This window comes from Panthera tigris, chromosome E2 (genome assembly GCF_018350195.1).
Source record: "Panthera tigris isolate Pti1 chromosome E2, P.tigris_Pti1_mat1.1, whole genome shotgun sequence".
In the NCBI taxonomy this organism is placed as follows: Eukaryota; Metazoa; Chordata; class Mammalia; order Carnivora; family Felidae; genus Panthera; species Panthera tigris.
The window spans coordinates 42,551,149-42,566,766 of NC_056674.1; the positions used below are offsets into that span (position 1 = coordinate 42,551,149).

Consider the following 15,618-nt stretch of genomic DNA (forward strand, 5'->3'; position numbering starts at 1 on the left):
TTTCTGATTGCCCTCTTCCTTCCCTTCTGCTCGCTTTTCACTGCCTTGAGTCTTTCCTTGATCTCCCAGGGTATGTTCATTGCTCCCCTGGGCTCCCAGTTCCAGGTGCTTCTCTATTTATGCATGCCGTGCACACTGGACTGTCCCTGTCTGTTGGCTAATTTGCCTCCCCAAATGACCGGGGTGCTGGGAAAGCTTTGGCACCTCTGAATCCCCACATAAAGTACAGTGCTGCAGGCACTCAGGCAGCCATGCTAGCTGTTCCTAGAACTGATAGATAGATGGACAAAGTGTGGGTGGACACATGAAAGGCCAAGTGGCTTCTCAGAGCTGCTGTTGAGAAGTCACTGGCACTGTTTAGGAGGTTGGACTAGATGCCCTCTAATGACCCTTCCAAGTCAGAGATCCTGTCCTCTCTCTTTTTTTCTTTCTGAAGACCACTGCATCCTTAATCATTGTGCTCCTCGGGTCTGTCTGGGATGTGCCTTTCCTGCAAGACATGCTTGGAGGCTCATGCTGGGGGAGGCCTCAAAGCTTCTAGTCTCCAACCATGTTGGGGAAGAAGTTAGGACTTGCTGGTGGTGCCTGTGGTGCTTTGGGTCAGGTGTAAGGAAGAAATTGTCTATGTGCCTCTGGTGTTTTGTCTACGTTGTCCCTGGGCTAGGCTGGGCTGCTTCAACTGAGGTAGGGAGAGGAGGGAGCCCTTTAGCCTGAGAACTTCAGACAAGGAGGTAAGATCTGGAATTTTTAATCTTGTTTGAGTTTACAACAAAGTCTGTGGCTTGGCTGCTAAAACTCCGTGCTGGTAAGGGCTGGGAGAGCTCCTTATAGGGAACAAGGTGAGGCACAGGCCTTAGGTGTGAGAAGTGGGCAGGGCAAGCAGCACAAGGTCGGCTCCTCCCCAACATCAGATGCATCCCACCTGTGGGCCTGGCCTCCGGACCTAGGCCTGGTCAGGAGAGCAGGAGCTGGCATTTCTATGGGCCTGTGGCAGCAGCCTATAGCTGGAAGAGGCGCTTGCTGGGCTGTAGGGCAGACTGGAGCAGGAAACCCCTTGTGCTGCCCTGGATTAGTTCTATCCCCAGTCCTAGAAAAGGAGTTTGTAGCTTGGGGTATGCGGCAGAGGAGGGTAGGAGGCACTCGGTCAAACTCCAGGTCAAGAGGCCAGGGCTAGGGACTCAGGGCAATGGAGGCTGAGCCAAAGGGTTGGTTACTGACCTGGCCCTAGAGCGTCAAGGTCAGGTCAGCCCCTCCCACGAAGCGGGACTGGATGCAGGCCACCTGGGGCAGTTGGGCTTGGAAGTACCTGATGGCAGCCATGCTGATACCAGGGCACATGGACACATCTAACATCCGGAGCTGCTTGCACGCCTGCCCAATGGTATCCAGAGTTCTGTGGGGAGGCCTCCAGTGAGTGCCTGACCTGGCATGGGGACCCAGCCCAGCCCCTGTACTGACTTGTGGTATCATCAGACAACTCACTGCTCTGTGAGCTGACTGCAGCTGGATAGGTTGAGGTGCCGCAGCCTCGGCCAGGAGCTGGCTGCCTGGGCCCAGCCCTCATCGCTGAGGAGGCTGCAGTGACTCAGCACCAAGTCCTCCAGGCTGGGGCAGCCCTTGGCCACAGCCACCAAACCCTTGTCTGTGAGTGCTGGCAACAGGCTCAGTGACAGTTGCCTCAGCTGGGGGAACCGGAGCACCTGCAAGGATGGGGGTGAGGAGTGGGAGCGTATGATAGGGCACTGGAGCCCAGGGCTCTTCCAGGTTCCCCCACCCCCAGCCAGAGGTAGCAGAAGCCAAAGAGAATGGAACTTCTTCCAAGCAAAGAGTGGGTTGGCCTGGGCCTGGCTCTAGTGCCAGGATCATCAGCCTATCCACACCTCCAGTCCCAATCCCACACCTTGGCCAAACTGGCATCAGTTAGCTTGCTGCAGGCTGTGAGGTCCAACTCCTGCAAGGCCCGCAGCATGAGTAGGGAAGGGCCCTGTGGCTGGGGAGGCTCCTTGGGGCCTGAGGCCTGATGCTCCAACTCTTGATGTAGCTGTGGGAAGAGGCTCCTGCTTCTCAGGTTCCTCCTGAGTTTGGCCCTCAAATGGTCCTAGAGAGACATTCAGGAGGGGCGGGGGGTGGGGGTGGGTAGCTGAATCCAGGGACCGCCCCTGCCTTCCATGACCTGCACCTGGGGCTCCTGTGTAGGCTCTTCACTTGGTTCCCCCAGCCCCAGAAGTCCCCAGTCTCGGAGCTCCTTGCACCAGGCCAGGCGCAGGACTGAGAGGTGGGTTAGGTAGGCAGAGATGGCCTGCAGGGTCCTGTTGGTGAGGGCCACACAGGAAGATAAGTCTAGCACCCTGAGGCTTGGGCTCAGCACTGAGATCAGGGAGAGCACTGAGGCATCCTAGGAGGGAAGTGGAGAAGGGAGAGAGCAATGAGCAGGTGACTTCCGCAAGGGTCCGCAGGTTCTACTCAAGATTCCAGCCCCACAGGCAACAGAGAGCTACCAGTGGGTCCATAGAGGGAAGCAACAATGTCCCTGTGTTGGTGAAAGGTAGGGACACCAGGAGGAGTTTGCTGGAGGACAAAGGCCTAGATTGTCTGGGGCACCAAGGATGCAGGTGGAAGTTTCTAAAGTATCTGCCCTGCCTGTACTCCAGGCCCCTCCTGAAGGTGTGGGCTGAGGCAGCCCTCTGACCACAGCTTATTGGACTCTCATTGGACATCTGACCCTAGCTGAGCCAGTCAGGTATGCTCCCTCTAGAATGTGAAGCAGAACTCTGAGGTCACTGTGGGGGTAGGGCTGCCACCTGCCAGAAGCAGGAGCTAAGGGCAGAGTAGAGGAAGCTGGTTTGTAAAGAGATGCAGAGATAAGTGGGAGAGCTGATAAAGAGACACATGGCGGTAACAGGAAGACAGAGTGGGGCAGGGCAAGAGAAGCACTTGTGGGGGAAAGGAGACGGTGTTCAGGTTGGAATGCCCTGGGTACATTGACAGTTTGAAGGAATGATTCACTAAAGAGGGAGAGACTGATATTGCCAAGTTAGGGATGCCACCCAGAGGGACAGGGCTGAGTCCTAATGAACTGGCTGCAGCCAAGAAATGACCCTGTGACACATCATATTACCTCTGTCAGGCCCTGCCTGAGCAACCTCCCTGTGTAACCTCGGTGCCCATTCCCTGCAGACCCCTTCTTTCATCTTTCCTGCCTCCAGAACGAACACCTGCACTCAGTACCCCTACCCAGACTGCCCGGGTCACCGAGCACTTTGCATACGAGGTGTGTGCCACCTTGTGGGCTGGGCCAGCCTGGTGTCCTGGACCTCCCTCCATGCAGGCACACGGTAGGGGCTGAGCGGGGGAGTGCTGGCAGCAGCACTGTCTGTCCAGGCTCCTTTCCCCTTGTGTCCTAAGTTCTGTTCTCACTACTGTTCCTTGGACATAAACATTGGGCAGTTCCTCCCTGCTGCCACATGTGCAACTCCCCCAGCCACAGCCCTGGAGAGGAAGGAAGGAGATGGTGTGCTCACCTTGAGTGAGGCGCAGTAGGCCAGGCTGAGGGAGGCCAGTGGGGCTGGAGCTCTGTGCCCTGAACCCAGGGCCTGAGCCAGGCCCCACCCACTCACCAGGCAGCACTCTGCCAGGTCCAAGCTCTGCAGCTCCTGCAGGCCCCCCAGGGCCGTACATCCTGCGTCTGTCAGCCGCTGCAACTTCCTCAGGCTGAGGCGCTGCAAGTGTCCCAGGCCCCGGCTTATGGCCACGAGTGCCCCGTCAGCCAGTCCTGAGCAGCCGCCGAGGTCCAGGGAGATCAGGCCCGATTGCAGGCGGCAAAGGGCAGCCACAGCCTCTGTGGAGAGGTCCTGGCAGCCATGCAGGCTCAGTTCCTGCAGCTGCAGCCCGGCCACCTGACCCAGGGCCTGCAGGGCCTCAGGGAGCAAGCCAGTGCCACTCAGGTCCAGGGCATGCAGCCTACCAGCCCTTTCCTTCACGAACCGCAGCAGGTTGTGGAAGGAGAGTTGGGAGGGGGAGGAGTCTTGGGGGCCAAGGGAGCCCCAGGCTGGGCCTAATTCAAAGGTGAGGTGACAGTAGGCCAAGGAGAGGCGCTCCAAGCTGGGGGCACAGCTGCTGAGCCGGTTGAAGCTGAGGTCGGTCAGGTCCCACAGGCCAGCCAAGTTGAGCTCACAGAGGCCACTCAACACCTGCTGGACACGCTGTGCCGTCTCGGGCTGAGGTAGTAGCATGCCCGATGTGAAGAGGCTGTTGCAGCCACTGAGGTCAAGGATACGCAGGGCTGGGCAGCCTAGGATCAGGGCCACAAAGGCGGCCTCCGAGGGGCTGCCCCCACTGAGGCACAAGCTCTGCAGATGCGGGCCCAAGTGGTAGGCAACACACTCCAGCACCTCACGCGAAGCTGGTGAGTCATCCAGGTTGGTCAGGCTGACGCAGGTGACGCCCCTGAGGCCCAGGCTCTTGATGGCCGGGAGGGAGGCAGAGGACACAGGGATGTTGTACTGCACATTGGTCTAAGGGGCAGCAATAGGATTGGGGTTAGCCCTCTGGCTTCAGAGACGGTTGGCCATCAGGTCTCTGAAGCCAGAGATCAGGGAAGGACCCTGTCACAATGGAGACCGCTGTGCTGTGTGGTGTCATGTGTGGTCGAAGGGGACAAGTCACTCTGGGGCTCAAAGGGGATGACTTGAGGGGAGGGCAGGAAGGTTAGTGATGGATGGGACTGGATGCCTACAGAGGGGTGGGGCATTGGCATGCTGGGCACAGGGTGCTGGGGGTGGCCTAGAGGAGAGCCAGTGAAGCCCCCAGGAGGCAGAAGGAGGAAGTATGATAGATCCCAAACTTTGGGCCTTTCAGAAGGTGGCCCTGAGACCCACAGACTCAGCTCCTACTCCAGAGAGTCAGAGCTCAGCATTAGCTAAGCAACCAGCCTCCTTCGCTTTCTCAAGAGCATATAAATAGCCCTCAGAACAGCCGAAGGCAGTAAGAAGCAAAGCAATTGTCACCACCACGCCCTGGGTGGCCTGGGTGCCAGAGGTCTAGGGCAGGCAGTGAGGCCTTGGTCCCCTGGTGGCTTCAGTATCTCAGCCACATGAATGTTTGCAAAAATGGGTTTTGTGTGTAAGCAAAAATGTGTGCATACATGTGTGCATATGTGTGTGTGTGCACCAACATGTGTGGGCCCTGCAGGCTCCAGAGTTCAAGATGTGCTTGAGATCCCTGGGGTTCATCTCTGGAGTGTCCATCTTCTTTGTCCAGGTAAGGAAGGAGAAGTCTCCTATTTCTGTGGGCAGAAGCTAAGAGAATGAATCTTGTGGTGCCAAGAAAGTGGGGCTGGCCCTGCTGTGGAGGAACAGGGGAGAGTGGAGAGTCCATGGCTGGTGTGGGGTGGAGCTCAGAGGCGAGCTCAGGGTTAAGTCAGGAGAACAGGCTGGCTTGCGTAGACATTTGGGGGGTCCCAGTTTTCACAGAAACTTCCCTGATTTTGTGCCAAAGGGAAGTTGGGACAGGTCTGTGAGGAACAGGTATGGGGGAGGTTTTTTCTACCTTTGATGGATGCCCAGGGTGCAGGCAAGCAGTACTCAAAAGCTCTTGCTTTAATCCATCAACGTGATCCCAATGCAAGAAAGCAAGCTCTCTAAAAAACCTGTCCTGTAAGTTACTGCAAGAACAAACGATGTTTCCCACTTCTACCCCACAGAACATCATCAAAGGGAAGTCAGAAAGGTAGAAATGACACATAATACACACTCCTACAAGACACTTATTATAGGATTCTCCCAGGAAGACACATGAAACTCATTCCCGGGTAGAGAAACTAGGCTGGCTTCTGTCACAGAGAGAAACAGATACCTATGGCTGTCATCATGGGAAGGAGTGTGTGGTGAGAAATGGGGGCCTGGGGCACCTGGCTGGCTCAATCGGCAGAGCATGTGACTCTGGATCTCAGGGTCATGAGTTCAAGCCCCACTTTGGGCATGGAGCCCAAAAGGAAGGGAAGGGAAGAAATGGGGGCCGGCTCCTGACTACTTCCACGGGAATCAGGGGTCAAACTGGGCTCCCTGTCCAGATCCCATTCCAGGAATGTAGGGATTGTGGGCCAGAGGATCACTTCCCACAGCCCCCTCTCGTGGACACTGGGAGACAGTGGAGTAGTGGGAACCCCAAGGGCCTGCGTTCCTCTCTAAGATTTAAGGAGAGTGGGAAGATCCCACTGGGTGGGGAAGGTGATACAAAATGATGAAAAGAGCAGGGAGAAAAGGTTCTAGAAAAGAATGGTAAAGCAGACCTCCAGCCATTTGAAAGCCCTGCCTGACAGAGGAAGCAGTCTGATGATGAAGAGTATGCTGTGGCTGCCAAGCGCAGAGCAGGGCTGGCTGCTGAGGCAGTACTACCTCCACCTTCCCATCCTGTGCCCCCACCCCCCCACCCCCAGGGGCCCGCCGTAGTCCTTGTTTCTCTTGCTTCCTGAGCCTTGGCAGCCAGGAATGTTCTCCTGTTCTTCCCTCTCCCACAACCTCCCTATGAACAGGTAGATGAACAGCTGAGGGGGGGCAATGGTAGTCAGCCTAGAGTCCAAGTCCAGGGTTGGTTGGTGGCAATAAAACCCATCAAATAAAGGCACAGGACCTGATGTAAAGCAGGTCTTAGCAGCTACTGGGAGAGGTGTGTGTGTGTGTGTGTGTGTGTGTGTGTGTGTGTGTGTGTGTGTTGAGATTTAAGACCGCCTCCTTGCTCCCCACTGTTTTTCTTGGTGGTGTGGGGGCAGCCTCTAAGCCATCACCCAGGTGGTCTGCCTTAGACTCAAAGCGCAGGTGCCCAGGAGCAGCCTTTTAGTGATATTTTTCATTTGTGGGGAGCAGAGCAACAGACAGAAGAAGCAGGCTCCTGGATTCTGGTCTTTAGCCCCAGTGTAGGAAGGTACCCTTCCTAGGCCCTAGGAAGATGCTTCTAGAGGTCCAAAGGAGGACTGCAAGCATATCTGCTCTAGTTCCAGCTGCCTCATCCACAAAGGAGCCAACTAAGCCCCATGTCCTTTTTTCACAATGCTGGCATCTTAACAGTAAATGCCAAGTCATTTGGAAAATGCCCTAAATCTGCTAAAAGGGGCACATACCCCTTGACTGTGAGAGGCCAAGACTTCATTGTACCTAATGAAGCCCTGAGCTGAAACTGCAGGCTTGTGGGCAAGATTGGAAACCCATCTGATAGGGAAATGGCTCTCCCATCTGCTGGCATAGGGATCCCAAACAGCATGCTGTTCTCCAGAAGAAAGTGTATGCTCTGGCACCCAGGGGCTTTGGTCTATAGAGAGGAGCTAGACCTTGGGGGTCATTTCCAGAGGCTCCGGGAGGCCTTTATAAACACCCCAAGCAAGAGAAGGCAGTGGGGGGCAGAAGCTGAGCTGTCCTGAGTTCTTCACAGAGACCAACCCAGTGGCAGGCAACCAGGCTCTCACCGGAATGGGCAGATCCCGTGTTGGGGGGAGGGCAGGGGGGCACGGCCTTTGTCTACCTTCTTATTTGAGAAAAACTGGGATTAAGTGGGGGTAGGTCAGGGAGAATAACAAGTCATCAATTCAGCATCCTAGCTTGGCCTGGTGAGGCATGAACCCCAGTCATGCTTTGGTGAACCAGTATCTTTGGTAGCACATACTAGCAGGGGGCGCTGCTTCCTTATCAACCTGTCCACAAGTGAGCCCTGGAAGATGGTTCCTGACAATGAATTCTGAAAATTGCTCTCTGGGACATGGTTGTGGTGGGATGTCAGCAGAACCCTAGATGCCATGTACCTGTGGCCTGGCCCTCCAGTGCTCCCAGCCCGGGTGGGGCTGAGTTTTGCAGAGCCACCAAACAGGTCTTTGTCAGCATCCCATCTAGGCCTCACAGTTAGCTGGAGGAGCCCCAGTGCTGAGATGGTGGATTCTACGATCTCAAACTCTGCCCTGGCCTCTTTCTCCTCACTCCCTTATCCTATTCGAATCTATTCCTTCCTGACTGCCCACTTTTCTTCTCCTGCCCTCTCCTTATTTGCTGGACTCAAAGAACCTCTGCCCTGATTACTTCCCCTTGGGGTCCTGTGGCCCTGCCTGCCATGCTGCCGTGCCCATTCTTCTTGCCCCCAGCCCTGCCAGGGACTATGAGACCGCTGCCTCCTCTGGGTCTATGTTGGGAGTACAGAATTCTGCCTGTGGGAGCCACAGTCTCCCCTCTTGCCTCCCCCACTGCCACCTCCTCCCCACCTTCTGGCTCTCTTCTCATCCCTCTCAAGGTTTCTCTCCATGCCCACCATTCTCTCCAGCCCCTGACACAAGTGCACCACCCTCCCCTCACTCCAACCTTCCCAGAGATGACCTGTTGTGTTTCAGAGAGAAGCCAAAGCCATCAGGTGGGAAGGCCCTCCCTTTGCCCTGTTCATATTCACCAGTTGTCAGGACCCATCCTAATCTCCTTCCCTCTCTTGCTCCTAATCCCCTTCTCTGGGCCTACTGGGCCTGCCCCACCTTCTTCCATAGTAACCCGCAGTCCACTGCTCCTTCCTCAGTTTACAAATACCCCAGAGTCACAAAAAAGGCCTCCCTTGATCCTGCCTCCCTCTCCTCATTACTCCTGCTTCTCCCCTTTCCTCTGACGTCAGGTCTCTTGGAAGCATGTGAGCACACCTATACCTGAGCTAGCCGCCTTTTTACCCCTTGCCTCACCCACTTACCCCTCCCATCCAGCAAGGTCATCAACACCTGGGGGCTCCTCTCAGACCTCCTACAAGTGTCCTTTCTGCCATGCCACCTGCTGTGGATGGCCAGTTTCCTCCATGCTATGTCCCACTGGGGGCTCTGTGGCTCTGCCTGCTTGGCTCTCCTCCTACTGTCTAGCCTGTTTCCCATCAGCCTCTTTTGGGGTCACCAAAGAAGAGAGAGAGTGAGTTCCTCATGGTATGTTCCACCCCACCACACACACACACACGTACATGCACACACTCTCTGCTGTCCTCCCTGTGCGCCCTGGCAGACTGCACTTCATCCCAGTCCAACGATTTTATCTGCGGACCCTGGGAATTAGTTACCCGATGGAACTCGCCAGATACACAGGTGTAACACGACCACGTCTGAATTCACTGTCTTATCCCCCACTGATGCCCCTTTTTCTTAACTCTTAGTGCCCTCTACCAAGTCACCCAAGTCAGAGATCTGGGAGCCATTCTAGACCCTTCTCTCACACTCCACATTCATGGTGACCAAAGTCCCTTCCATCTCATCTCTCTGACACACTGTAGCATGCATGTCCCTCTGTTCCTGCCTCATAGCTTGTGCCCTAGATCAGGTTCCTGTATTGTCTCTCAGAAATACATTACAGCAGTTGTCCCCTTTTGAAGGTCCTGGCCCTCAGTCTTTCTGGCTCCATTCTAGCCTTGGTACTGTCACCAGGTGATCCTTACAAAAGGCAAATTGACCATGCTCTTCAGACCCCTTGAAGGTTCTCTACTCCATGCGATGGAGGCTGAGCTTCTCTGCCAGCACTGGAGCCCTGCCTACTTCTTTGGGCCCAGCTTTCCCACACCTGCCCCCGCTCCCCCTCCCTCCCGCCCCCAGCCCTGGCTCTGGGAATGGCACTTCTATTGGTGCCTCATGGTGCCATGCCTCCACTTGGCTGCTTTTTCTGTTTGGTTGTAGTGATGGGTGTGAGGGTTGTCTCACCTCTCACCTACTCCTATTTGTCTATTTGGCAAATATTTATTCCCCTCTCTAGCCTCATCCCAGGCACGCCCTTCTCCATGAAGTCTTTTCTGAATCTTCTCTGATCCCCTGTGTCCCACACAAGACTCCAAATGCAGCACTACTACTACCTACCCACTCCTTTGGCTTGTGCTTGCTACCAACTCACAAGTGCTGTGCCTCCCCCAGCCCTGCAGCCCCAGGGCCCAGCATAGGGCTAGGCACAGACAGGCAGCATCAGTATCTGAGTGAGTGAGGGCTCTCTGAGCAGCTCTGGTAACTCTCCCACTTCCTTCTGCCCTGGAAGATTCCAAGCCTTTGTGCTGAGGCCCCTGCCTCTACCTCTCTTTTTACTTTCCTATGACAATGTGGCCCCCAGATTCACCCAGCAAAGAGGCCACTAGCTTCAGAGGAGCTTCCTCAGCAAACTGCTCCACACTGCCACTTCCTGAGCAGAAGCGACATCCTCCCCACCCTATCGAAGACCAGGCCTGTATCACCTCAGGTGGCATCGGACCATTTCTCACCTCTCTTCTTCATTCATTCACATTCGCCCCTCCTTTATTACTCTCCACAGCATAAGAACACATTTGAGATTTCTCCCAATGAAAATCCTTTTGTCAAGTCCCCTCAACCTCTCATTATTGCCCCATTTATTTCCTTCCTTTCGTGGGGAAATTTCTTGCAAAGGAGGTCAACTGTCTACACTGTCCTTCTTATCTCATTCATTCCTCCACACACCTGGCTTTTCCTCCAGATGCCAAGTGTTGCTGAAGTCACTGGGGACCTCTCTGGACATTGGACATCACAGACACTATCTGCTCTTTATTTTCTCGACTCTTCACGGGATATGACACTGTTAGTCATCCACTCAACACTGTAAATGCTCTCCATTTATGACTTCTGCCCGCTCTTCTCACTGTAATCTCCTCTATGCCTCACTGGTGCCTCCTCCATACCATGCCCTTAGACTGGTGTACTCCCCCTCGGGATTCTGTGGCCTGCTCTTCCTATGGATCGTCATGTGCTCCCTGGGGCAAGTTACTTAGATCCATGTTTCAACCTCTACCCATTCTGTAATGATACCCAACTCTGTATTTATTACTGAGACACTTCTCTTGAACTCCTCATTCAGAAATTCAACAACCAACTGCATCTCACCATCTAGATGTCTCATACTTCAATTTTCCACAAGTCCAACTATCTTTACACACTAACTAAGCTCAATGATACAGGATAGATTACATGACAACAGACCCTCTGTGTATACACACATTTAATGTGTGACAGAGGAGAAGTCCAACCCAGAAAGGAAGGGGAAGATTATATATAAATGGTATGAGGGCTATTTGAAAACTAATTAGTTTAGTTTCTTATCTGACAGCATAAATCAAAAGAAATTTCGCCAATTAAAAAAATTACTATAGAAACTAAAACCATAAAATAGAAGAAAAAATTGTGTTGTGAACCTAAAACCTCTCTAAAAAATAGAGTCTAATAAAAAAAAGGAGAGAAATATGAGGGACATCAAATCACTGAGGAGGCAAGGGGTCTCCAAATTTAAAAAGCAAGAAAACAAAAGATGTTCAGGATCCACAACATAGAAATTTAACCTCTGTATCTCATAAATAAGCACATACCTACAAATCAAATTCAAAGGCAAATATGTTAGGAATATATTTCAATGAATATGTAAAAGATTAATCTCTTTAATATATAAAAGGTTCATACAAATGGATAAGGAAAATACTACGATGCTAATGATTAAATGGATAAAGAACATGAATAGACAAGAGAAGGAAATAGAAATGGTCAGCTAATGAGAAAACTGTTCAACCTCAGGAATATTCAAAGAAGTCAAAGTTAAAACAAACAAGGAGCTTTCACTGCTTGCCTTTCAAACTGTCACAGATGTCTGCACGCACTTCTGAGCTGGGCTGTCTCCCCACCCCCCGACTCACCCTCTCCAGTCCACTCCGCACTGCAGAGATCTAAGACACATCACACCTTGTCACTCCCCTGCCTTAACATTCCTTTAAAGGCTCCGTGATGGTAATCAGGATGGAACCCCAGCAATAGTGCCAGTTTGCAGCCTGACCTCTCTTTAGCTTCATCTCCCACCACTTCTATCTAAGTTCTAGTCACATGGAACTTGTGTGGTCATTTCCAGAACTATTTCACACCTTGGCGCCTTCACCTGTGCTGTTACCAGTATGGAAGACCAACCTTCACCCTTATCCTATTCCATGAGGAAACTTTCCCTGATGCTGCTGCTCTCCTTTGGATGCCCTTCTTCCTGTTCTTGTTGCACCCTTCATTCCAATGTCATAGCACCCAACACACAACATCACGATCACTAACGTACTTGTCTTTCTCCTTCACTGGACTATGAGCTCCTCTGGGCAGGGGACTATGTCTTATTCATCTGTAAAGTCCCAGCACTGTACCCAGAGCCAAGTATGTATGAATGTAACATATGTGTGAACAAGTGTGCATGGATGGATGGATGGATGGATGGATGGATGATGTATGAGCAGGGCCACAAGCAAACTGAAGTGACAGACAACTGAGAATGGGCCAGATGAGGGTGGCCACCTTACCTCCCGAAGAGCATTCTGGGCTGCACAGTACCAAGCCCGACTCACGAGGGAGGCCTCTTTCTGATCTGACAGAGTCAGGAAGCTCAGAATATATGTGAGCATCTGAGGGAAAAAGACAGGACATTGGAAACTGTAAGAACTGGGGGCCTTTGGAACTTTCTCCACCTGGTAGAATAGTAGGTCTGAGGGGACTGGAATACTGGCTTCTAGTTCATCTTTAATCCTAAGCTTCATGGGGTCTTCACTTGCCCTCTCCAGCCTCTAAGGATCTTTCCTGTGAACAAACCATTCCTGAGCCCCGCCTGGATGCAGGTTTGTACTGATTGATAAAAAGCAAACTTCCCACTCAGTGTGGTAAAAAGAGCCTGGGCACTGGGACTAGGTAAACCTAGTTCAATTGCTTATCTATCACCTGACCTCTCTGAGTCTTGTTTTTCTCATCTGTAAAATGGCAAATGTAGTGAGATCTAAATGGGTTATGGTGAGCATCAAGTAACATAGTAAAGGGTCTGGCATAGGACCTCAGACACAGCAAGTCAGGTCTCTTCCTCTGATCTTCAGAAGCCACACCCCATCCACCCGCCATCACAGGTCAGGCTCTGGGTCTTCCCTCTTTCCCCATCTTCTCCACTGCCAACTCGCTTTCTCAGCTGGCTGTTAAGCTATGATCCCAGCAGGACCCAGCCCAGGTGCTCAGGCCGTCACTCCACACATGCTCTGTGAGGCTGGAGGCCCTATAAGGGACTGGGAATGGAGTCGCCTGTGAGGCCAGGAATGATCTAATATTAACTATTCTTTTCTTCTGGAATCTTCTCTCCTGGACTATTGTGACACTGTGTTTTCCAGGGTTCCACTCACCACTCCAATTGCCCTGTTTCTGGATTCTTCTGTGGAACCCAGGGTTCAGACCTGGGTCTTTCAATCTGAGGTTTACTTCCGAGGATAATAAATTTGTTGCATGGCTTCAACAGTTACCTCTACAGGAACAACCAACAATTCAATATCCCCCTATTGTCTCATCATTCATGTGCTGGTCCAGTGTTGCCAATTGTCCACAGGATCCTTCATCTAAATGTTTTACTATCACCTTTATCTCAACCAAAATTCATATTCTCAGTCTAAAGCATCTCTTATTCCCAACTTTCCAGTATCTGAACTTCAATGCCAACAGTGCATCTCACCTGAAGATCCTGATACTTTGAACTCTTCATGCTCTTCTGTCCCTTGCTGTCAGATACAGGTGTACAGCATAAGCTTTAGGCCAGGCTAACTTAGACTCATTCAAATCCCCACTCTACTGCTTCTGAGCTCTGTGACTTATGTGGCCTCAGGCAAGGTAATTGACCTCTCTCAGCTTCAGTTTCCATACCATATACATATATACAGGTATATGTACATATATTTAATAGATATAATGTGCTTGACAACTAGTAAATGTTCCATAAATGGTTGCTGGATTGCTGCTACTAATATTTTTACCACTGAAACTTTAGAACCTCAGCAGCCCAGATCTTCATTACCCCAGACGTGGGGCGCTTCTACAATCTCCCACCTGCCTCCAGGCTCATCCTTGCTAGTCATTCTGCACACTGCAACAAGGTTAACTTTCCTAAAAAAAACCCCCAGCATTCAGTCTTAGGATATCCCTGATGAAAACCTGCAGGGTACCCTAATGCCCTGAGGACAAAATCTCCACTCTTGGGTCAGCACTGCCAGGCCCTATGCCTGACTGGATCCCTAATCCCAGAGCTTCCCCAGTTCAGTCTCCCCACTGTCCTATAAACATAGCATGCCTATTACTTTTTGCCTATGTGGGTCTCTTTCCTGGAATGCCCTTCCTTAACCTTGACCTCACCAGTGCATTCTAATCTCTTCTTCCTTTCTTTGATTCCTAGCACCAGAAGGTACTCAGCCAATACTTACTGGATTGAACTAAAGATGGACAGTCCTATATCTCTATTTTCACCAAAGCCCTCTACCTCTATTTTCACCAAAGGTTTGCTAAGGGAAGGGATCACTTTACCTGAGAGAAGTACTGGGGACTGGGGAGAACAGCCTTCTAGGCCAGGAAGGCTAGGCATGGGGAAGAGAACACTGATGAGATTGGGACTGACTAAGCCCCCAATCCCAGGGGAAGGCAGGGAAGCCTATCTGAGCCAAGTTAAGACAGTGGCCATCCTGTCTTCTGGGGCTCAGCAACCAACCCAAAAAGCAAAGGGAGAGGGCAGTACACCTGTCCTCTCTGAGGGGAGGGAGCATGATTCTTTGAACTGAGAAGGGGGTAGCTTTTCTAGAGGGAAGAAGAGGCAGTGATAAGGATGAAGAGGCCATCCCATGAACCCCATCCTAAGGGGCTACTAGAGATAAAACTGGTCATTCCTAGGATCTATGGAGATGGAACAAACATCCTCTGGAGCCCAGGAGATAAAGGATGCCATGGCAGGGGAGTCAGCGGAGTGGGAGCTGTCTTATTCTTGCTAAGGAGAAGGAGCACCGTTCCAGGGCCAATGAGTAAAGGGTGACTTGCCTCTCACGGACAGCAGGAGGGGGCTGCCAACTCTCAAGGCAAAAGGGATGGAGAGACCATCCCAGGAGACCACTGGCAACAAAACCTGTTATCTGTCTCTGGCCAATGGCGACAGAGTGCTCTTGCTCCAGGCTAAGGAAAAGGCGCAAACATCCCGTGGGGTGAAGGAGGTAGGGGCAGCCATCACTAGGGGCCTAGGGAGTGGGGAGCAGGCCTGTCTTCGGTGAAGTAATTCAGCGACTGTGCCTGGAATTGATTGAAGGGGGCAGTCTGCTTCCCACCGCCAGGGGGAGGGGCAAAGGGAATGAAGTGATCACCCCGAAGAGACCAACGAGGATAAGGCCGGTTACCCTTCGGGGACGATTGTATGAAACGGACATCTTCCAGAACTGAGGGGGAAGGGGCGGCCATCTCTAGAGAGGTGGGTAGGCTGAGACCCTGCCCTGGTTGAGGTGACAAGGCAACCAAATCGTGGGGCCGATGGGGGTGGAGAGAATGGTTCCCCCAAGCTAAGGTGATAGGGTGGCCCAAAGGCGGGGCCGTTACCCATAGCCAGCAGATCCTGGGATCTCCCCGGCGGGTCGTTTCAGCCAGGCTGGCAGAGCCGGGCGAGCTGTCTGACAGCCCCTCCCCACAGCCCGGGACCCCGAGGGCGGAGCCTGTCCCAAGCTAAGTCTGAGGGCGGACTCCTCTCACCTCCTGGGGCAGCGACTCCGCCATCGCATCCCAGCCGCCACCGCCCCCGTGCAAGCCTTTCTGGGAAATGTAGTCTTACCGAC

The 15,618-nt window shown here is 52.6% G+C and overlaps 1 protein-coding gene across 2 annotated transcripts; it reads right to left on the reverse strand.

The window, feature by feature from the left end:
- Positions 1-732: 732 nt before the first annotated feature.
- Positions 733-15,610, reverse strand: LRRC29 (leucine rich repeat containing 29). Of its 2 annotated transcripts, none has more exons than XM_042968475.1 (7): positions 15,536-15,610; positions 12,313-12,414; positions 3,522-4,514; positions 2,180-2,395; positions 1,901-2,041; positions 1,483-1,700; positions 733-1,393 (listed from the first exon to the last, which is right to left on the reverse strand). In XM_042968475.1, exons 1-7 carry the CDS (start codon positions 15,557-15,559, stop codon positions 1,225-1,227), a joined length of 1,863 nt encoding a protein of 620 aa, XP_042824409.1. In that variant the 5' UTR covers positions 15,560-15,610; the 3' UTR covers positions 733-1,224. The 2 variants fall into 2 exon arrangements, with proteins under 2 accessions (XP_042824409.1, XP_007090337.1); XM_007090275.2 differs by lacking the exon at positions 15,536-15,610 and adding an exon at positions 12,834-13,132 and having other exon boundaries at positions 1,901-2,098.
- Positions 15,611-15,618: the final 8 nt, after the last annotated feature.

Excerpts from the sequence above, each read along its gene's own strand:
- LRRC29 (XM_007090275.2), bottom strand. The coding sequence starts at position 12,414 with ATGCTCACATATATTCTGAGCTTCCTGACTCTGTCAGATCAGAAAGAG. Across the intron at positions 2,099-2,179 it reads AGCCTACACAGGAGCCCCAG|GACCATTTGAGGGCCAAACT; the intron begins GTGCAGGTCATG and ends ATGTCTCTCTAG. Across the intron at positions 1,394-1,482 it reads TGCAGTCAGCTCACAGAGCA|AACTCTGGATACCATTGGGC; the intron begins GTGAGTTGTCTG and ends GCCTCCCCACAG.